The 22,042-nt window shown below is 43.6% G+C and overlaps 1 protein-coding gene across 2 annotated transcripts; it reads left to right on the top strand.

Moving 5' to 3' along the window:
* The first annotated feature begins 406 nt into the window (after window positions 1–406).
* On the top strand, window positions 407–21,888 carry Tcs4 (Threonyl-carbamoyl synthesis 4). Of its 2 annotated transcripts, XM_055074070.1 has the most exons (6): window positions 407–824; window positions 1,346–1,445; window positions 2,751–2,908; window positions 10,154–10,283; window positions 14,381–14,585; window positions 15,986–21,888. In XM_055074070.1, the coding sequence occupies exons 1-6, from the start codon at window positions 544–546 to the stop codon at window positions 16,450–16,452; spliced, it is 1,341 nt and encodes a 446-aa protein (XP_054930045.1). In that variant the 5' UTR covers window positions 407–543; the 3' UTR covers window positions 16,453–21,888. The 2 variants fall into 2 exon arrangements, with proteins under 2 accessions (XP_054930045.1, XP_054930046.1); XM_055074071.2 differs by lacking the exon at window positions 1,346–1,445 and having other exon boundaries at window positions 771–824.
* The last annotated feature ends 154 nt before the right edge of the window (window positions 21,889–22,042 follow it).

The following is a 22,042-nucleotide window of genomic DNA, read 5'->3' as shown; positions in this document are numbered from 1 at the left end:
CTCACTGTCTTCTGAACGCATTATCACAGAACGCCTACAATCAACTTTACCGCCACTGTCATTTCCGGTGAAGTGGGAATATCGTATTCGCCATGGTAACCAGGTCTTGTTTTGTTCTAGATTGTAATTATAAATTAAAATATTTATATAAAAAGAGACATAGCAAACGCGTGTTTCCGATTAAAGAATTCGAAACATTATTTGAAAAAGTGCGAAGAAACGAATAGAAAAGAGCAGCAAGTACCTACCCACATAGTTTACGTTGATATAAGCATCATTTCAATTTATTTTTTTAAATATAATTTTCTCATTTGTAATTATTTTGTATCAGCGTTATGGGGCAATGTATGGGTCGCGGGGGATCGCACGCTTTTAAAGTATTGCTTGACGACCGTTGCTATGCACGCGCTATGGCGGTCGTGGCATGCAGAGCACATGCACGCCTGTGTTGTGGTACTATGAGTGTCTCGCGCATATAGATCGGAAAAGTTAACACCTAATGTTTTCTTCCTGTAGTGTTATGTGTTTTATTGCTTGCAGGGTATGGGGTCAATAACGAAAATGATCCGCCACGTTCTCCGTCGTCGGTGTCGGGTGATGCTTGGTCATGAGTTGCAATCTTCGTTGCTTAGTAGCCACCGTTTGTCACACCGACGTGCGCTATGCTCCAAGCAACCAGAATGTCGTCAAGCCTACAGTACAAACAACAGATCGATTGTTTTGGGAATTGAGACAAGTTGCGATGACACAGCTGTTGGTATCGTCGACGACGAGGGAAGCATCCTCGGCGAATCAGCCCACTCTCAGCTGGCAAAGCACATTGAGTGAGTATCTCCATCTTTGAGTAGTTAAACGTGAATTTGGGTGCACCACATGTGTTGTTTATGCAGTGTCTCTTTCTACGTGTATGCGAAATAAGGTTACATAATTTGAATCCGTTTCTATAGTTTATAATAACCAACCGTTTGGTGGTAATTCTCTGGCGCATGTTTTAGAGTGTGACATTTGACACAGCTAGCACAGCCTCGTGCAGCTCAGTCACTTTAGTTGTAGTACGCAGGAATGTAGCGATGGTTTCTAGAATAAACGTGTGGCTTTGCTCTTCTAGAAATGAAGGGCGTGTGCTTTCACTTGCACATTTTGTATGTGCCTGGTGCTGTTGTCTTGTGGATTTACGCTAGTGCCTCTGTTGTCTTTTCTTTATTTTTTTTTCGCTTTCTTATAATTGTATATACCGGTACAATTGTTTTATGGACACTGTTGTCTGTTTCGTATCTTATTGTTTCATTGTTCGCACCCATGGGAACTTCGCGCAGTAACATCTCTTATTTGAACAACTTTCAAGGTATGGCGGCATCATTCCTCCCATTGCACGAGACATGCATGCGGAAAACATTGCCCAAGTTGCTCAAGATGCTCTTAAGCAATGTCCTGTTCCATTAGAGGTGAGACGAAAAACTTATGCAGTGGCAAATATAAATAAGTTTTCCATAACTCACTTTAAAGGAAAAATGAGATATCACTGAGAAGATGCACCCATTTCTTTTGCTTAAGATATTTCCGTTATGCCTGGCATGGACTGCAACATGCCTGTCATGTGACCCACATACTTAGCAGGCAAAATATCTGTCATAAGAGAATGGAGCTGGTTTCAGTGGCCATCTTAATATAGTGTTATCCTGTGGTGTATGACTCTAGTAACATGTAGTTGCATTTACCTCTAATCTTATGTGCCTTTGAAGCTGTTTGTGACTGTTGCTCCTGGCTGAATGAATCTTTTAAAATTTTTATAAAGATGCAGAGTGACTGGAATACACGGAATACATGATGGAATACATGATAGTACCAACTTCTAAGACAGAGGTGTGGCGGACAGCCAGGACTATGTGAGGAATATGATTCTAGAAGAAAAGCACTGTTCAGAAACGTGGAAATAAAGCTAATTATTTTGACAGCACTGAAAAGATGTCTGAAGGTACATACAAAAATAGTTGTTAATTGTTTTTATGTAATAAACATATGTGTGAATTTCTATGAAGTTTTGATGCATCCTGTGAATGTACTAGATGATTATATATGCTAAGCTGCTGCAACCTTAAACAATATTGTTTTACAGTATTTTCAGGGACATAGGTACAGGTAGCTAAAATGTTAGCAACTGCAATCAGTGTAAGGGTTACATCGTTGTTAAAGTATGGCTGTCATCTACAAATGGTAGGGGAACTGGAAAATACAAACCTCTTACAAGTGATAAATCAGGAGTGTGATTTCACTGTGCTTTATATCCAGCTATAAAATGGTGTATGGCCAAAATTTGTGTTCAAGCGAGAGATATGCAGACATTATATGATGTGGCAGAAGGAAAAATGGATGATGCATCCTGGTCAGCTCTAACTTGTTTGCATTTAATTTGTCCATCATAGTACACATCAGTACATTGTTAGTTGCTCATTGCTTTGTTAGTAGATATACAGTCAAACTTCAATATAATTAGCACAAATATAACAACTTATCGGATGTAAAGACGCAAATAATTGTAAAAAGCTTTCTCACTAATATCAGCGCGTAAAGAATATATGCTTATAATGAATATAGAATACAACAAAAGGAGTTGTTGTGTCTTATGCAACTTTATTATAACAAAGATTGATTGTACTGGCTTGATACATGTAGTAGTCAGAAATAACCATTAGTTCTGGATATATATCGCAGTTTTCTGTGACATCACTTCTACGCAAACACCTCTGCAGGCGATGACAGCCATTGCAGTAACAACGCGCCCCGGCATGGCTCTTTCATTGCGTGTGGGCTTCGACTTTGCTTGCAACCTGGCCCGCAAGTATGGCAAGCCACTTGTCCCTGTCCACCACATGGAGGCTCATGCAACGGCTGTTCGGCTGCAGAACAAGCAAGTGCAGCCACTGTCAGCCGTAACAAAATTAATTGTGGGATTTACGGTCTTGAGGCTACACAGTAGGCTATGAGGGACTCCATAGCGAGAGTTCTGGATTAATTGTGGCCACCTGGGGTTCTTTAATGTGCATGAGCGTTTTTGCACTCTGCCCACATTGAAATGTGACCGCTACGGCTGTAATTGAACCCGCAACCTCGGGCTCAGCGGCACGATAACCACTGAGCCACTGTGGCTCTCAGCTATATCACTTTTATTTTAAATTTATAATATCTGGGCAATCATCTGATAATTGGCGATAGATTGATGGGCTTTAAGGACTAACTGCAATGAAATTTCGTACTGCACTTGCAACGTTAAACACCCGAACCCTCTCAAGTGAAGCTAGCCTAGCAGGACTCTTTGAGGAACTATCAGGCATTGTTTGGGATATTATTGGCCTTAATGAGGTTAAAAAAACTGGTGAGGCCTATACAGTGCTGACAAATGGCCACGTCCTCTGCTATACAGGACTACCAGATAAGAAGCAGCTCAGAGTAGGATTCCTGATCCATGGGGACATAGCAGGCAACATTGATACAGCATTTATGAGAGGGTAGCAGTAGTCATCATAAAGCTGAATAGGAGGTTGTAGAATTAAAGTAGCACAAACCTACTCTCCAACCTCCAGTCACGATGATGAAGAAATAAAACAGTTTTATGAAGATGTTGAATTAGCCACGCGAAAAGTGCAAACTCAGTATACTGTAGTCATGGGCAACTTCAACACAAAAGTGGGGAAAAAGCAGGCTGGTGAGCAAGCGATTGGCAACTATGGTGTGGATTCTAGGCACACTCGAGGAGAGATGTCGGTAGAATTTGCTGAAAGGAATAAGCTGCGAGTAAAGAACACTTTCTTCAGGAAGCATTGGAACAAAAAGTGGACCTGGAAAAGCCCTAATGGTGAAACAAGAGATGAAATTGCTTTTGTACTTTCTGCTGATCCCAGCATAGTGCAGGATGTAGAAGTGTTAGGTAGGGTAAAGGTGCAGTGATCATAGGGTAGTGAGGGCTAGGATTCACCTCAATTTGAAAAGAGAAAGAGTAAAATTGATCAAGAAGTAACAGGCCAACGTATACGCAGTAAGGGCAAAAGTAGACCAATTCAGGTTGGCACTTGCAAACAAATATGCAGCCTTAGAACAGAGAGATGAAGATGACATAGAGGCAATGAATGAAACCGTAGCTAGGCTGGCTTCAGGAGCAGCAATTGAAGTGGGAGGTAAAGCACCAAGGTAACCAGTAGGTAAACACTTCCATGTAACAAAGGACCTAATAAAGAAACGACAAAGAATGAAAGTGTCCAACTCACGAGATTAGATAGAATTCGCGGAACTGTCAAAACTAATCAAGAAGGAGAAAATAAGGGATATTCAAAATCATAACGTGAGAAAGACTGAGGATGGAGTAAAAAATGGACGCAGCCTGAAATCAGTGAGAAGGAAATTTGGCATCGGACAAACCAAGATGTATGCATTGAAAGATGAGCAGGGTAATATCATCAGCAATCTCGAAGATATAGCAAAAGCAGCGGAAGAATTCTATACTGACCTGTACAGTATCCAACGCAGCCACGATACCTCCATTCGAAGTAGTAATGAACAGGTTACAGAGGCTCCTTCTATAACTAGCGATAAAATTAGAAGGGCCCTGCAAGACATGAAACAAGGAAAATCAGCAGGAGAAGATGGACTACCAGTCAATTTAATCAAAGATGAAGGAGACATAATGCTTGGAAAACTGGCGGCCCTTTATACGAACTGTCTATCGACTTCAAGGGTCCCAGAGAACTGGAAGGATGCCAACATTATACTAATCCACAAAAAGTGAGACATTAAAGAATTGAAAAATTTAAGCCCATTAGCTTGCTTCCAGTATTGTGTAAAATATGCATCAGATAATCTCCAATAGAATAAGGGCAACACTGGACTTTAGTCAACCAAGGGAACAGGCAGGTTTCAGGAAGGGATACTCTACAATGGATCACATCCATGCCATCAATCAGGTAATCGAGAAATCCGCAGAGTACAATCAGCCTCTCTATATGGCTTTCATATATTACAAAAAGGCATTTGATTCAGTAGAGATAGATGAAGTATGTTTACCTAGGTCAATTACTTACAGGAGACCCTGATCATGAGACGGAAATTTACAGAAGAATAAAAATGGGTTGGAGCGCGTTCAGCAGACATTGTCATATCATGACTGGAAGCTTACCATTATCATTAAAAAGAAAAGTGTACAATCAGTGCATTCTACCAGTGCTGACGTGTTGGGCAGAAACTTGGAGACTGGCAAAAAAGCTCAAAAACAAGTTAAGGACCGCACAAAGAGTGATGGAATGAAAAATGGTAGGTGTAACGGGAGACAGGAGGAGTTAGGGAGACAGGAGGAGAGTGGTGCGGATCGGAGAGCAAACAGGGATAGCCAATATTCTAATTGACATTAAGAGAAAGAAATGGAGCTGTGCAGGTCATGTAATGCGTAGGTTAGGTAACCGGTGGACCATTAGGATTATAGATCGGGTGCCAAGAGAAGGGAAGCGCAGTCAAGGACAGCAGAAGACTAGATGGGTTGATGAAATTAAGAAATTCGCAGGCGCTGCCTGAAATTGGCTGGCGCAGGACAGGGGTAATTGGAGATTGCAGTGAGAGGACTTCGTCCTGCAGTGGACATAAAATAGGCTGCTGCTGCTAATGATAATGACCACACTAGAAGGCTAGTTTCAAATGGTGTGGAAATATGGCAGCCTCCATGCGAAATTTATCTGTGAAATATGAGTGGATGCATCGCGAAACATCGCCAAACATAGACATTTCTTGTATGGCAAAAGAAACAAAAATTCGTCAGAATCCATGTCGACGTTCGTGCAATTAGCATTGAGGCAGTGTATCGACGCATTGTATCGCCAATCCCGAAATGTCTATGCAGCCAAGCTCCTTTCTCATGCATGTCACTTGCTGTGCCACCTAGCAGCACCGCCATAAAGGGGTGCGGGTTCGATTCCACCGAGCACCGAATAAATTTTAAAGAATCTTTTTTGTCATTGAAGTTGTAGTACATATGCTGTGGCACATTACCCAGTGACCCAAGTTGACGTCAAAGAGGTTCATTGAACAGAGGCATATATCCAGTAAACCAATTGGTCCAATGGCTGGTTTCGAAACCATTTCCATCAGCGCAGGTGCCCGATGCGCTACCCATTAGACCATGCACTATCCACTCCCAACGACCAAAGTTGGTGGGACAATGGTTGGTAGTAGTAGCATAAATTTTATTTCTCTTATGACTTTTGGGCGGTTAGAGACACTGATAGATAGATAGGCAGAGAGTCATTCAGACCCTGGAAAGTGTGTCAAGTACCCTAAGAATGCTGATCGCATTAAGCATGCCCCCCATTGCCACTCCACAAATCATACAGAAGCTGAAACATGCGTTGCCTGGGCATGAAATCTCAGAGACTGGGCAATCCCCACAGTGGCCCTGAAATCTGAGGCTATGTTCAGGGACCTGTATGGATATCTGCTAACCAATACCCACATTGTCTGATAAAGCTTATTTAAAGCCTGCTATTAAAAGAAATTACGCAATTAGTAGCCCTTCTGTATTGACAAGATTGCTTCAATAGTGTATACTATTAACTTATGACCAAGTTGACGAAATTGAAATTTCATTGCAGTTGCTCTTTTATGGCCCAAAACAACACAGACTAACAGGCATGTCATTGAAGAGGGTGCCCTGGATTAATTTTCTGGAGGTTTTCTGACTTGTTCAAGCCGCAGTGCTGAGTCTTGAGCCTTCTTTGTTTCAAGTGCCAAGCAGTAGCACCAATGTTGCAGCTTTGTTCATGTTCTATGTTATTGCCTTCAATACATGGAAGATTGACAGATGACAGCCAACCGATGTTGGAGGACGTTATGTTGGGCCCATGGCATGACTGTAGATCTAGGTTACGGGGAAACGTGTAAACCATGCGTTTCACCTCTTCCCTCTGTCTTCGTTGTCGCCCATATTTTTCTTGTTTCTTTTCCTATTCCCCCAATGCGGAGTAACTGGCTAGAAGAATGTACCTCAGGCCAACCTCTCTGCCTTTCTTCTCATTAAACTTTTCTTTCTCCGTTGTTTGCATCTATGTAGGAACATCTCCTTTCATGATTTATGTCTGTGTTATTTCTAAATCACCCAGTCCAGACTGTGATCTGCAAACAGGGCGCCTCTGTGTGTGTTGCCTATTTTTCTTCGCTGTACATTGCGTGTGCTTGTTTTTGCAGCCATCAGGCTGTAATTCATTATCATCATCATCAGCCTGATTACGCCCACTGCAGGGCAAAGGCCTCTCCCATACTTCTCCAACTACCCCGGTCATGTACTAATTGTGGCCATGTTGACCCTCCAAACTTCCTAATCTCATCTGCCCACCTAACTTTCTGTCGCCCGCTGCTACGCTTCCCTTCCCTCGGAATCCAGTCCGTAACCCTTAATGACCATCGGTTATCTTCCCTCCTCATTACATGTCCTGCCCATGCCCATTTCTTTTTCTTGATTTCAACTAAGATGTCATTAACGCGCGTTTGTTCCCTCACCCAATCTGCTCTTTTCTTATCCCTTAACGTTACACCTATCATTTTTCTTTCCATAGCTCGTTGCGTCGTCCTCAATTTAAGTAGAACCCTTTTCGTAAGCCTCCAGGTTTCTGCCCCGTACGTGAGTACTGGTAAGACACAGCTGTTATACACTTTTCTCTTGAGGGATAATGGCAACCTGCTGTTCATGATCTGCGAATGCCTGCCAAACGCACCCCAGCCCATTCTTATTCTTCTGATTATTTCACTCTCATGATCTGGATCAGCAGTCACTACCTGTCCTAAGTAGATGTATTCTCTTACCACTTCCAGTGCCTCGCTACCTATCGTAAACTGCTGTTCCCTTCCGAGACTGTTAAACATTACTTTAGTTTTCTGCAGATTCATTTTTAGTCCCACCCTTCTGCTCTGCCTCTCCAGATCAGTGAGCATGCATTGCAGTTGGTCCCCTGAGTTACTAAGCAAGGCAATATCATCAGCGAAGCGCAAGTTACTAAGGTATTCTCCATTTACTCTTATCCCCAATTCTTCCCAATCCAGGTCTCTGAATACCTCCTGTAAACACGCTGTGAATAGCATTGGAGAGATCGTATCTCCCTGCCTGACGCCTTTCTTTATTGGGATTTTGTTGCTTTCTTTATGGAGGAGTACAGTGGCTGTGGAGCCGCTATAGATATCTTTCAGTATTTTTACATACGGCTCGTCTACACCCTGATTCCGCAATGCCTCCATGACTGCTGAGGTTTCGACTGAATCAAACGCTTTCTCGTAATCAATGAAAGCTATATATAATGGTTGGTTATATTCCGCACATTTCTCTATCACCTGATTGATAGTGTGAATATGATCTATTGTTGAGTAGCCTTTACGGAATCCTGCCTGGTCCTTTGGTTGACGGAAGTCTAAGGTGTTCCGGATTCTATTTGCAATTACCTTAGTAAATACTTTGTAGGCAACGGACAGTAAGCTGATCGGTCTATAATTTTTCAAGTCTTTGGCGTCGCCTTTCTTATGGATTAGGATTATGTTAGCGTTCTTCCAAGATTCCGGTACGTTCGAGGTCTTGAGGCATTGCGTATAGAGGCTGGCCAGTTTTTCTAGAACAATCTGCCCACCATCCTTCAGCAAATCTGCTGTTACCTGATCCTCCCCAGCTGCCTTCCCCCTTTGCATAGCTCCCAAGGCTTTCTTTACTTCTTCTGGCGTTACTTCTGGGATATCGAATTCCTCTAGATTATTCTCTCTTCCATTATCATCGTGGGTGCCACTCGTACTGTATAAATCTCTATAGAACTCCTCAGCCACTTGAACTATCTCATCCATATTAGTAATGATATTGCCGGCTTTGTCTCTTAGCGCATACATCTGATTCTTGCCAATTCCTAGTTTCTTCTTTACTGCTTTTAGGCTTCCTCCGTTCCTGAGAGCTTGTTCAATTCTATCCATGTTATACTTCCTTATGTCAGCTGTCTTACGCTTGTTGATTAACTTCGAAAGTTCTGCCAGTTCTATTCTAGCTGTAGGGTTAGAGGCTTTCATACATTGGCGTTTCTTGATCAGATCTTTCGTCTCCTGCGATAGCTTACTGGTATCCTGTCTAACGGAGTTACCACCGACTTCTATTGCACACTCCTTAATGATGCCCACAAGATTGTCGTTCATTGCTTCAACACTAAGATCCTCTTCGTGGCTTAAGGCCGAATACCTGTTCTGTAGCTTGATCTGGAATTCCTCTATTTTCCCTCTTAGCGCTAACTCATTGATCGGCTTCTTATGTACCAGTTTCCTCCGTTCCCTCCTCAGGTCTAGGCTAATTCGAGTTCTTACCATCCTGTGGTCACTGCAGCGCACCTTACCGAGCACGTCCACATCTTGTATGATGCCAGGGTTAGCGCAGAGTATGAGATCTATTTCATTTCTAGTCTCGCCGTTCGGGCTCCTCCATGTCCACTTTCGGTTATTCCGCTTGCGGAAGAAGGTATTCATTATCCTCATATTATTCTGTTCTGCAAACTCTACTAATACCTCCCCCCTGCTATTCCTAGTGCCTATGCCATATTCCCCCACTGCCTTGTCTCCAGCATGCTTCTTGCCTACCTTGGCATTGAAATCACCCATCAGTATAGTGTATTTTGTTTTCACTCTACCCATCGCCGATTCCACGTCTTCGTAGAAGCTTTCGACTTCCTGGTCATCATGACTGGATGTAGGGGCGTAGACCTGTACAACCTTCATTTTGTACCTCTTATTAAGTTTCACAACAAGACATGCCACCCTCTCGTTAATGCTATAGAATTCCTGTATGTTACCAGCTATATTCTTATTAATCAGGAATCCGACTCCTAGTTCTCGTCTCTCCGCTAAGCCCCGGTAGCACAGGACGTGCCCGCTCCTTAACACTGTATATGCTTCTTTTGGCCTCCTAACTTCACTGAGCCCTATTATATCCCATTTACTGCCCTCTAATTCTTCCAATAGCACTGCTAGACTCGCCTCACTAGATAATGTTCTTGCGTTAAACGTTGCCAGGTTCATATTCCAATGGCGGCCTGTCCGGCTGTAATTAAGATGTACCAACTTGCCCAGTGACTGGTTCTGCTGTGATCTACATATTTCACAGGGTGGAGTTTCCCTACCTCGTGCTACTAGTGTCTGGTGGCCACTGCCAGCTGGCCGTGGTGCGTGCTATCGATGATTTTTTGCTGTTGGGGCAAACCATTGATGATGCTCCAGGAGAGGCCTTGGACAAGGTGTGTATGGCATACACTTATTTATCTGCTTGTTGTGCTAAAGGGAGCTCCTTCGTACAGTCCACCTGCACCATCTCTTTTGTTTTCAATCAACTTTAATTAATTATAGAAGTGGCAATGGCAATGCAGCAACCCCAACTGCCTGCAGTCACTTCCGCATTTTAAATGTGTGCAAGGGAGGTAACTCCAACCGTACATCGCCTCGTGTGGGAATGCACAGGACTGAGGACATTTTTGGACGAGCATTGGACTAAGATTGAACTAAGGGACCCTGGACCACTTTTTGTCAAAGTTCAGAAATGCATTTGAACTTAAAATAGACTATTTTGGAAATACTTTGCCGCATAAAGTACTTCAATGCGTTCAGAAGATGCTGAGTTATTGGCAATCAAAGGGTTGCTTATGATCCTGTTCGCTGTGCTCCCGTTCTTTTTTCAGTGGCTTGCACTGCAAAGGCTACAGTGGAAGTGGCATGCCCACAATGCTCTGCCTACTGAACATCACCATGGTGGGCAGTTCTAGTTTGATTTTGGATTTTCACGTGGACGCCACTGCTTCCAATTTTGGTGCCTACGACGCGCCAAACGTAACCAAACACAGTTGTCCTTAGCGAGCCGCAGTGTGCTCAGCCAGCAGACTCGCTGCGGTGACCATGGTATCTCCGCTACATAGCAGACTGCAGCTACATGCAACTGTAGTGCGTATGCACAGTGTTTGAATTGTGTGCGACAGGGCTTGGATGCGGGATCGTGCTCATTTGTTCCAGTCTGGTGGTACTACATGGTACGGACCGGCTTTGTCCTGCACCAGCTTGACCGACAGATAGTTGCAACATCCAACTTGCACGTTTCGAAGCACTGTCAATTACTCATTATGAAGCGAAGTCTGCCAAGACATCTAATCAGGAACGACCAGGAGTGAGCGTGTGCTGGCAAACGTGCATGTTGTCCGACCTTAAGTTTCGAGTGGTTCGAGGCTAGTTGAGTGTTAAAAACTAGTCAAAATTAGCAAGACCTGACGGCTACAACATTGATAAGCAGGGTGACCAAAGTTTGATTCTTACACATGCGGCCACGGCCATGCCTGAGTAGACGACAGTCGGCTTCTTCCGGAAGTACATAATTCTGATCAAAACTTAAGAGCAGATTTTCGCTTACTTCACTCTGTTTATTAAAACATCATCAATAAGTATACACAGAAACAATAGAAAGAAGCGCACTGGTGCAAACACCGGTCTTGATTGATTGATGTCAGCTATTGGCCAATAGCTGCCGTGTATGGGAATCTCCTATATTACAAAATAAAGCATCCAGAAAAGAGTGAAGAGCACGCTTCTCTTGAAACGAGAGTGTTTGAGAGAAAGGTGACTTCGCATTCTACTTACGAGCTCCACGTGACGTGCACGACTGCAAAACTTGACTGAGATGTTCACAACATCGTATGATATCCGCTATCTGTGGGCTGTGTTTTTTCATCAAGCCTGAGGAGTGGTTCAGGACCCCTTTAATCAATCAGCAATTATTGTTCAGCTTGGTGCAAGTCGCTGAACCTTCTGTCCTTTATCAGCTCTGATCTTTTAAGTTTTCAGTTATCCACTCGCTACAACCTGAAGTACGTGCTTTGTTGTCTCGGTTACTGTCACTCATCCTTACATTATTGCAATATGTTACCCTGTGATTTTTTACTGATGTCTTTTTGTGTATATTCTTTCAGTGTTCTTACGTGTATATTGCATTTTGGTAGTTGAAAGGATGTCCGAAATTCACTGCCATGACAGTGAATTTTGCTGGCTAGCGCTTCCAGGGCTAGCACTAATAAACATGAACAAATACCCAAGAAAGTGGACAGGGTGACAGCCACTAATGTAGGTCAATTGGTAGAGCATTGCACACATAATGTGGAGATTGTTGGTTTTGCGCCCACTACAACAAATTGTCTTAGCCACTTTAAAGATTAAAAGCTTACGGCCTTCTGGGTGAGAATCCTGAAAGACTCTTATGATTGTCTCGATAAATATTGTAATCAGGTGTTTGTAGAGTCAAAAGCTGTTCACACTAGCAAGTGAAAAATGTTGGCAACCATTAATTTGGGAAGCACGAGCAAATTCCTGCTCTTACCTAGTACAACAATTACTTTGGTTATGATCTTGAGCTGCAGCATAGATGGAATGACACTTTTGTAATTTACACTTAATTAAATTCAGTCTTGCGCCAGGTGAATTGCCTGCTATTGCCTAAATTTTATTGCTGTTGGATGCAGCAGAGAGAAGAAATTTTAAAATTGGTTCATGGTCTACAAGTTACTGAATTGCAAGAGTGTACTTCATGTGAAACTTAATAATTGCGTGCTTTTGAGTGAGATGGTTCATAGTCTTCAATTCACTAAACCTGCAACAATGTACACCCAATGACAAAATAATGCGGGGCACGAGCTCTGAGAAACAGCCGAGTATCTCCGCCACCTCACAATGCAGTCTGGTATTTGCATTTTGGGACTGGGCTAGAATATGCTAACAACAATGTTGTATACAGTTTTACTGGCTACTGCTACAGGCTGCTCGGGAATTGAATGTTTTTGGAGATCCAGTGGTCCGTAAACTTTTGTCGCCGGGTGTACTTGTTAGACCAGTTTATGGTAGTTGATCTAACCAGAATATCTTGACTTACTTGTTTTTGTGTGGTATTAACTGCAGTATAAAATACAAAAAGAATGTTTTAGGGCATGTGCTCATATTGTCTTCTTTCACATTAAGTCCTTTATTGCAACTTTTATAAATTCAAGAACGCTCTTTAAGAGGCTGCCAATTTTTAGTAAAAGGGCAAGCTTGTTCGAACTAAGATTGCCTTCCTAACATGTGGGAACCTGTCCAGGTTTGTAAAATATGTTAAAATTAACAATTATTTCACAGATAGTGAGGAAATGACTTAAATGTGCTGACTTTCATATTATGTGGGAATTCAATTGCTTATCTGAAGTAAACCTTGATAAATAACCATCAAAAACATGTAAACCAAAAAATGTAGCAATTTTAATGCTCTGGTTTGTTATCGCCAGCGTTTATCTGGTCTCTGATGCACACTGGCATTGTTATTTAGCTTCAGTGATATGGCTTCTTTGGATTAGTGCCAACTGCTCCTGTTTTAATATTTAAGGAACATGACTTTTCTAGAAGCGACTTTCAACTTGTCAATATCAATATACCACTGAAATGCCATAGCTGGTAATTTGCATATCTTGACAACCTTTCATCTTGTTGCACAGTTTAGTGCTCTCTTTTGTGTACTGACCTTTCCTTTGGCTAATCTTGTTCTGCGGTGCTCTATTCTAGATGCTGCGAGCTATGAAGCATATAGCAACTCTTTTTACAATGTGTTATTATTATTCAAATTAATAATTTTTTCAGTAAAATGAAGCACATATCTTTTTCATTTATCTGTGAAGCAGATAACCAGCGGTCTACTATAAAAACAAAGTGTCAAAGGAAGGGATACACATTCGCGAACAATGAAGGATTGAGCAGTGTGATGAGATTGGTAAAATTGCCGGTATAGGATGAGGCCAGCTGATGGAAAACAGGAGTAATTGTCGATCACTGGGAGAAGCCTTTGTCTTGCATTGGACATAAATTAGTCTGCTGGCGAAGAAGCTTGTATAAATTTTGTTTCCAAGCATATATATGGTCTGCTTTAACTCTAATGTGTATGTCACATCCAATGTGCGGAACAGGTACTGGTGTGTCTGTTTAGAGTAGTAGAATTGAAAGGAATTATGAGTGGAAAATGAATGCCCACTAGTCCTGCCTACATTTTTTCTACTTTGGATGTCATCTTCATTTTATGCGCATTAATCTTCTCAGTAAAATATGAGCCAACTAGCCCATCAAGGAGTAATCTAAATTAATAAAATTGGTGCCAAAGGGGTGTAGGGAAACGCAGTCTAACAGAGGCTTCGATGGAGTGGTGGGATTGGTGAACTTGTAGGTACAAGATGGGTTTGCTTGGCCCAGGACAGGTGTTATTTGAGGTCTCTAAGTGCGGACATAAAATATTATGATGGTGACGCGTGTCGCATTTTTGCTGTAATATTGAACAATTCAGGTGGCCCGTCGATTGAAGGTACACAACTTGCCTGAATGCCGTCTCCTCAGTGGAGGGGCAGCGATTGAGCTGCTGGCCCGTGGGGCCAACCCTCATGCCTTCCCATTCCCCGAGCCGATGATGGATTACCGCAGCTGCGACTTCTCTTTTGCGGGCCTGAAGAACTCTGTTTATAGGGAAATCCTGCGTCTGGAGAAGCAACATGGTGAGCTCAAAACATTCGCAGCGTTCAAAAACCTTTCACAGCACTTAGTACTCGGAGCTTTTATAACCATAAGCGTATGTGGTTTACTTGTAGCTCATTTGCTTACAGCTCTGTCTCTCTTACGTGTAGAGGTGATAAAATACAGTTTGATTTAGTGAGAGGCTGATAGAACAAAAATCTTATTTGGCTGGAAAAACTGCACGAATTGCCTTTTGTACGTTTATATGAAACAGCACAACTTCATAGAAGTCACGCAGGACCAGTCTTGCAGCCTACCTTACTGCCTATCCTTGCCTTACTCCTGTCTCGTGTATATATAATTGCATTTGTAATGCTTCACTTTGTTAGCGCAAATTCTTGTGGTCTTGCAATTTGACTGCTTGGCCACCATCATCGAGATGAAGTGCATGCACTTACAGTTGTTAAAAGCAAAACAGCAGGGAGTTTTCTCACTGCTTTTGACCACAGAAGGCAGGTAAATCATGCTTCCATGCTTTACGAGCAGGTATTTATTTAAAGAAAAAAGTCACATTCAGTTTTTGAAACGCTGCCACTCATTGTTAGCAAACCTTCTACTGCTTGGTTCTCCCTAAAGCTTGTCCTCAGAGCCCTGCTTTTACTCCTCCAGTAGTGACTAGACAATTTATTTATAAATTCATTTATTCATTTTCAGCTCAATGTTAAAATGTTCTGCAGAAGAGCAGGCTTAGTGGAAGGAAGGGTAAATGTGGGGTAGGCCATCCATATTTTTATCACGAGCTCAAACGTTTGTTCCACTGCCTGCACTTTTCCTGCCTAATACTATTGCATAGGAGGTTCCTCATATGGCCACGCACTTTGATATTTCTGCATATAAATTACAGAGTACTGCGTACTTGTAATATGTACCATGCAAATTATATTTGAAGCTGAATAATTCAATGCGAACAGTGATGGAATGAAAAGTGTTAGGCGTAATGTTAAGAGACGGGAAGAGAGCGGTGTGTATCAGAGAGTAAATGTTGATAACCAATAGTATAGTTGATGTTAAGAGAAAGAAATGGAGCTAGGCAGGCCATGTAATGTGTAGGGCAGATAACCGGTAGACTATAAAAGTTACAGAATGGATGCCAAGGGAAGGGAAGAGAAGTGCAGTCAAGGATGGCAGAAAATTAGGTCGGGTGATGAAATTAGAAAATTTGCAGGCGCAAGTTGGAATTGGCTAGCGCAAGACAGGGGTGATTGGAAATTGCTGGGAATGAGAGGCCTTCATCCTGCAGTGGACATAAAAATAGGCTGATGATGACGTAGTCCTGCAGACCACAGTGAATTGATGTAAGTGCCGCCTTATTGCCTTATTGCAACGGGGGCTTTGATAAACAGTCATTTCTTTGCATTATTTCCCCCCTTGTAACTGGCAGGTATCGAAGCAGATGCCCTGGTCCCTGAAGTGCGCGATGTATGCGCATCAGCGCAGCGAGTTGTGGTGCAGCATTTGGTTCGGCGCACCCAGAGGGCGCTAGAGTTCTGTTCACGGCAGGGCCTGCTGCCTCCACTGGCTTCCGACGAACTGAGACAAGAAAGGGTGGCCCCAACCGTCGTGGTTGCAGGTGGTGTGGCATGCAACGGTGTGCTCAGAGACGCACTGGCACAGCTGTGTGACCATCTGGGGGCCAGGTTTGTGGCCACACCTGCCAGGCTGTGCTCAGACAATGGCCTCATGGTTGCCTGGAATGGGCTGGAACTGCACGCAGCTTCGCCAGAATCGGCTGTTGAGGATCTCGGTTCACTTAGGGTTGAGCCGAGGTGTCCACTGGGAACAGATATTTCACAGTCAGTTGCCAAAGCATCCATCAAGCTGCAGAAGATTAAGCTGAAATTTGATTGAACCAATTGCAAACGTTACTTTGTTCATAAAGAAAGAAAAGAAGAAAGAGAGAGAAATTTGGAGGCCAGAATCACAACCGAGGCTACATTTAGGCAAAGTATGCTTAGGCATATATCAAGATGCTGGAGCAGAGGTCTCCCATTTAATTTTGACCACTATGAGTGGTCAGATTTAACCAGGGAGAGTAAATGTCCCTTTATGCAACCCCTAGGTAGATGACCTAACTTCGACCACCCCAGGTGGTCAAAATTAGGTCAGAGTTCTTTAACATGCTTTGAAATCTCGATACCTGGGCATTGTTGCACTCTGGCCTCATTAGAATGAGGCTGCAGTAACTGAAAATCAAACCCAAAGCCTTGTGCTGAGCAACAGAATGCTGGTATAGCCACCAAGCTGCTCCGGTCGGTATTTTCATGATGTTCGTGCCCTCCGCCCACTAACTGGCTGGCCACTGAAGTATAGTGATTAACTAATTTCCAAACTTGGCTATGGTGTTGGGCTTCTAAGCACGAGGTCTCGGGATTGTATCCCAGGCATGGCAGCCGCATTTCGATGCAGGCGAAATGCGAAAACACCCATGTACTTAGATTTAGGTGCACTTTAAAGAGCCTCAGGTGGTCCAAATTTTCGGAGTCCCCCACCGCAGCATGCCTCATAATCAGATCGTGGTTTTGGCATGTAAAACCCCCTAATTTAGTTTAAATTTTTTTTTTAATTTGAAACTAATGTATATATTTCATGGTTTGCTTATACCAGCAGAAGTATGGAAAGATAAAGATGGCAAACGCAAGCAACTACAGCTCTTCCAGAACTGTCATAAGTTCTGCTTATTCAAGACTGGAGATACTCATGGTGTTCCTATTCGTTCTTGAATAAGCAAGCAGTTTTGACTTGCACACATGTCCAGTGTCTGCTTTCTGTTTTGATCAAGACAACAATTCGGCATCTTGTGTGGTTGTGATTGTATTTTTCTGCTGTATGTATACTGCGGTCAATTGTTTCAAGCAAGAAATGTTTGTAAGAAGTGAAGAGACATTGCTACTTGCTACAGTGGCTATGGTATTGTGTTGCTGAGCACGAAACGTTGTGGGTTCAATCTTGGCCTTGGTGACCACATTCCAATGGAGGTGGAATGCAAAAACGCTGGTAACCATGCATTGGGTGCATTTAAAAAAAAAACCCAGTCGGTCAAAATTAATCCAGAGCCCTCCATTACACCGTCTTTCATAACCCACTTTGCAGTTTCAAGACATTCAAGCCCACAATTTAATTTTAAGACAATGCTCATTGTAGGATTGTGTTTATCTGAACGCACTCATGTGCTTCATGGTCAGAAACGTAGGTCGAGAAGGACATGCAGTGGGGCAGTAAGAGTACTTTGTAAATACACAAAGTCCAAACAAGAACCGGTGCGCGAGGAGCTGCATTTAAGAGCTACAAATTCCATGCTGAGGGCTTCTTGTACAGAGTTCTTGTAACCAGGCATTACGGGGTTTCTTCGTGTTTCTGTTGAAATCCCCCGTATAGGGGCACATTGTGTTGAAGAACAAAGCTATGTGCCAAAAAGTCTGTAATCTTCACATGTTGAACACCTGGTGACACATACGCTGAGGCAACTGCAACACCCTTGGAGTTAGGCACTGTGTGCATGGCGGCAAAGTCTACGTCTGTTGCCCCTACGAGTTTCAATGGCACACACTCATTTCCTCGTTTGTATACAGTCGACTCTCGTTACAATAGATCCTGATAATCCGACAAAAGCTGTCCATTTTATCCGAAGTCCTTAATGTCCGAAACGCCTCTCTTCCAAAACTTTCATCACAATGTCTAACAATGTTATTGCAAACAGTATGTGACGAACATCCAAAGTAAAGAACAAATAAAAAAGTCACAGTTTCGCTTGAGATAGCAAATTAAGCAAGATAAACGTGGCAGCAGCAGCGAGTGAATTGACTTTCATGCTGTCTCTCGCTTCAATGCGAACTAAACGTCGAAAGTACAGCGCATACGAAGCTACCAGCACTGGTGGCACTTCGTCCACATCGCAGATTGCTTTGAAAATGAGGCCAGCGCGGGCACACACTTTGTTTGCATCATAGATTACTTTCAAGATACGGCACCCGCAGGGGCACACACTTTGTCCACATAGCAGATAGTTTTCAATATACAGCATCCATGCAGCCGAGCACTTTGTCCACGTCACATATTGCTTTCAAGATACGGCGGCCGCACCATAAGCAGCAGCTGCAGGAGTAAAACTTCGTCTTCCTGTGGCACAACAGTCGAACTTGAGCCGCAGCCACAGCTGGCTTGTCTACCTCAGTGTGGGCGAGGTTCCCAACTGCACCATTGACCAGCCCGTCTATTACGTCTATGTTGCCACTTATCATATACAGCGAAGCTCCCGGGCCTAATTTTCGTCTGCTTGCACGTGAGAGTCCATGGAGGAAGGAAAACGTTAGGAGGGAGCATACCGCAACGCGATTGAAGCCAACCTGGTGGCCCTACATGTGACTGCACGTCAAAGTGCGCAGTTGGTTTTAGTGTCCCCACTCTGCAGGCAGAGTCACGGCAGGGCAGCCGAACAAATGTGCACCGAATAAAAACTACTGGCGTAGCCTCCTATATAACAGTGCCTGCTGGATATACAGGAAGCTATGCTACTGGGAGCCAAACGTCTCAGCAAATCTCGATTCTTGCTCAGTGATCTCGACGCAAGAGGTCACGTGTTGGGCCACCATTGTGGCTTCACGAAGCGGTCGTTTGCCAAGCCTGGCTGCGTCACGTAATGCTCCCTCCTATATTTTTCCTTCCTCCATGTGAAAGTCTGTGTGGCAAAGCTCCCGGGCCTCATTTTCGGCTGCTTGCATACGAGAATTTTTGCAGCGAAGCTGTGGGGCTGCATTTTCGACTGAGCACATGTGAAGTTGCTTGTGGGGAAACTGTCGTGCCCGATTTTCACCAGCATGCATTAGAGGGTCTTCGCAGCAAAGTCTTTTTGCATTGTTTTTTTTAGAATGAGCTGAATTGTCTGCCCAGGATTGACCTGTGGCTTGTGCTGTCCTCTGCAGCTGAGCCTGATGTTGCCTGGTTGCAGCCGCGCACATAGCTCTACAAGTCGCTTCTTCAACAGCGATTTGTACTTTGATAGAAGGCCCCATAACGCGTCGCAGAGGTAACACAGGTAGCGAGACTACGCCATGTACATGTCACACATATACTTTGATACGTCACAATACGATGCAAGGGGAAACTGGAGGGTCCAAACACTCAGCCTGCAGGAACACTAACAAGAACGGACTGTTTAATACCACATAATAGTCACTTCTTCTTGTTCGCTATGTTTCTTCTAAATGGTGACATGTCTTTTCGTCATTGTCCTTGCTGCACTACAGATGCGGAATTTTCCTCCCTTTCAAAGGATGCATCACCCCAACGTGAAAGTTAAACGTGGGCATGCGCAAAACATTAAAATGAGAATCACTTGGATAAGCATATGGCTTTATATGCACCACAAAAAAATTTCACCGACGATTATGAAGCTCCCTAATGCACATTTTGAGCACAGCTGCTTAGGTGCTTAAGTTCGCGATATATTGTGGCAAAGAATTTGATTCTGAATGACAGGGTGCACTTGGCGGCGGCGCTGAGCCTCTGCTCGGGCAGCTTGTTTAGCAGCAGCGACATTTCGATCGCTTGCATCGCTCATTGTTCAGAAAGTGAACGGGAACACAAGAACTCATGGCTCGGGCGGATCCGTGGTGGCGCGCATTCTCAAGCGGCAGTGCCGCCACAGGCGAACTAGCGCATGCGCTGTGGGTCCAAACCCCACGCCAGCACCTTCTCTCCGCACTCACCGCATGCCTGGTGGCCGCCGGCAGTGTGCTTTCCCCCTCACCCTTTTGCCATACACTCCCTCGCTGTATCATGCTTCCGCTGCACCCTCCTCCCCGATTTCCTCCTCGTGCCTCTTTGCTCTCGCCGCTTTTTTTCAACCCTGCTGTGCACCATGTTTGCTCTCATCTTTCGCTGTGATTGTTTGTTTGGTTATGCCAAGGAATGATGCTGACGGTCACCACAGGAGTGGGCACGCTGCACTCTGATATTTCACTGCAACACAAAGTGAACACGTATCGATGCTATGCGGCATGCTAGGCTATAGAGGAAGAAATTGTCTTTCTCTATGCGATAGCTGCGACGGACACTATCGCCAATCGAAATGGCATTGGAATGAGCCCGTAACTTACGCTGTAAAATAGGCAACATATTGGAGTAGGTGTTCGCTGGGCTTGCATCTGTCTGATGGCCTTCACTGGAAGCTGTGTTATGTATTTGTATGTATTGTATGTGTATATTGTATTGTTATGTATATGTATTTTGAGAAGCATGTGGTGGCACATGTGCTCCTGAACTTAGTTGCTTCACGATGCTGGTAGTCTGCCGTCATTGCTATCTAAATATTTATTTTTTTTCGTGAAAAAACTACATCGTTGCCCTTGGCGTTCTTTATGAGGTGAAGTTCAGCATTGCTGGTGTGGTATTTTCATACACTTATAGCACAAAACCACAAAGCTTCACGATAGGAAAAAGATTGTGGTTCACTTGAAAGCAGCAGGAAGTTAAAAGGAAACACATGCAGGTTTTAGAGCATCGGCGTTGTCCCTTGTAACCGAGCAAACGAGCGAATGATGCAATACAGCGATAGCGAAGAGAACGTGTGCAGGAAAGAGGGAAAGGAGGGTGCAGCGGAACCATGAGGCAGAAAGCGAAGGAGTAGGGTATGGCGAAAGTGTGGGAAGAAAAGTGCAATGCCCTGCATGACGTGTTTTGCAGCAACGATGGCTACAAGATGGCATCAGACCAGTGCACGTCGTCTGTGTAGAAACAAAACGCTGCATGAGCGGAGTTCTGTTTGCGGCGGCTGCTTTGAATCGCACCCATGCGTCACCCATGCACTGCCTCTTACGATCTCCTGATTAGCGAGGCAGTCGTGCCACACTCTGCTCCATTTGCAATGTGCCGCATGAGACAGATTGTCTGTACCAGCCAGCATATTGTGAAATGAAAACACATATAGAGCTGCACTCTAATTTCACATTAGGGAGTATTGTAATCATCTGTGAATTTTTTTCAGGAAGGAAATTTTGCAGCTGGAAGAAAAATGTGACTTGTTTGGGAACCGAATCCAGGAATAATGCCCATCTGGGGCAGTCACTCTATCTCAGCTGATCAGGAGGGCAGCAGATTTTGACAACTTGAAGTGCATGGGCACTAAATATGGCAAATCAGTTCCGTGGAAATCTGCAAGGTGAAGGAATTATTCATGAACAAGCGTCGTCTGCCTGAAAGTAGCTCTGTGTGGATTTCTACAGAATCGATTGGTTCCAATAAGCCGTTTCATCTCATTATTAAAAGTTAGTGCTTGTGTTGTGTTTATCAGTCTTCATGGTTTTTGAGCTGTAAACATGCGAAAATGGTACTGTTCATAACTTTCACAATTTCTGTCGGTGCGACATCTACATGAGCAATGTGTTAAGCAGGATTTACAGCAATTGTATTGAGCAACTAAATTTTACAAAGGAGACGCATA

Source organism: Dermacentor andersoni, chromosome 4, assembly GCF_023375885.2.
Source record: "Dermacentor andersoni chromosome 4, qqDerAnde1_hic_scaffold, whole genome shotgun sequence".
Classification (NCBI taxonomy): Eukaryota; Metazoa; Arthropoda; class Arachnida; order Ixodida; family Ixodidae; genus Dermacentor; species Dermacentor andersoni.
Note: the sequence above shows the minus strand (reverse complement) of the source record. Positions and strands in the feature narration are given on the sequence as shown.

Coding starts and splice junctions, on each gene's coding strand:
- Tcs4 (XM_055074070.1), top strand. CDS start 544: ATGGGGTCAATAACGAAAATGATCCGCCACGTTCTCCGTCGTCGGTGT. Junction 825..1,345: donor CAGCTGGCAAAGCACATTGA/GTGAGTATCTCC, acceptor ACAACTTTCAAG/GTATGGCGGCATCATTCCTC. Junction 2,909..10,153: donor GCTGTTCGGCTGCAGAACAA/GCAAGTGCAGCC, acceptor CATATTTCACAG/GGTGGAGTTTCCCTACCTCG.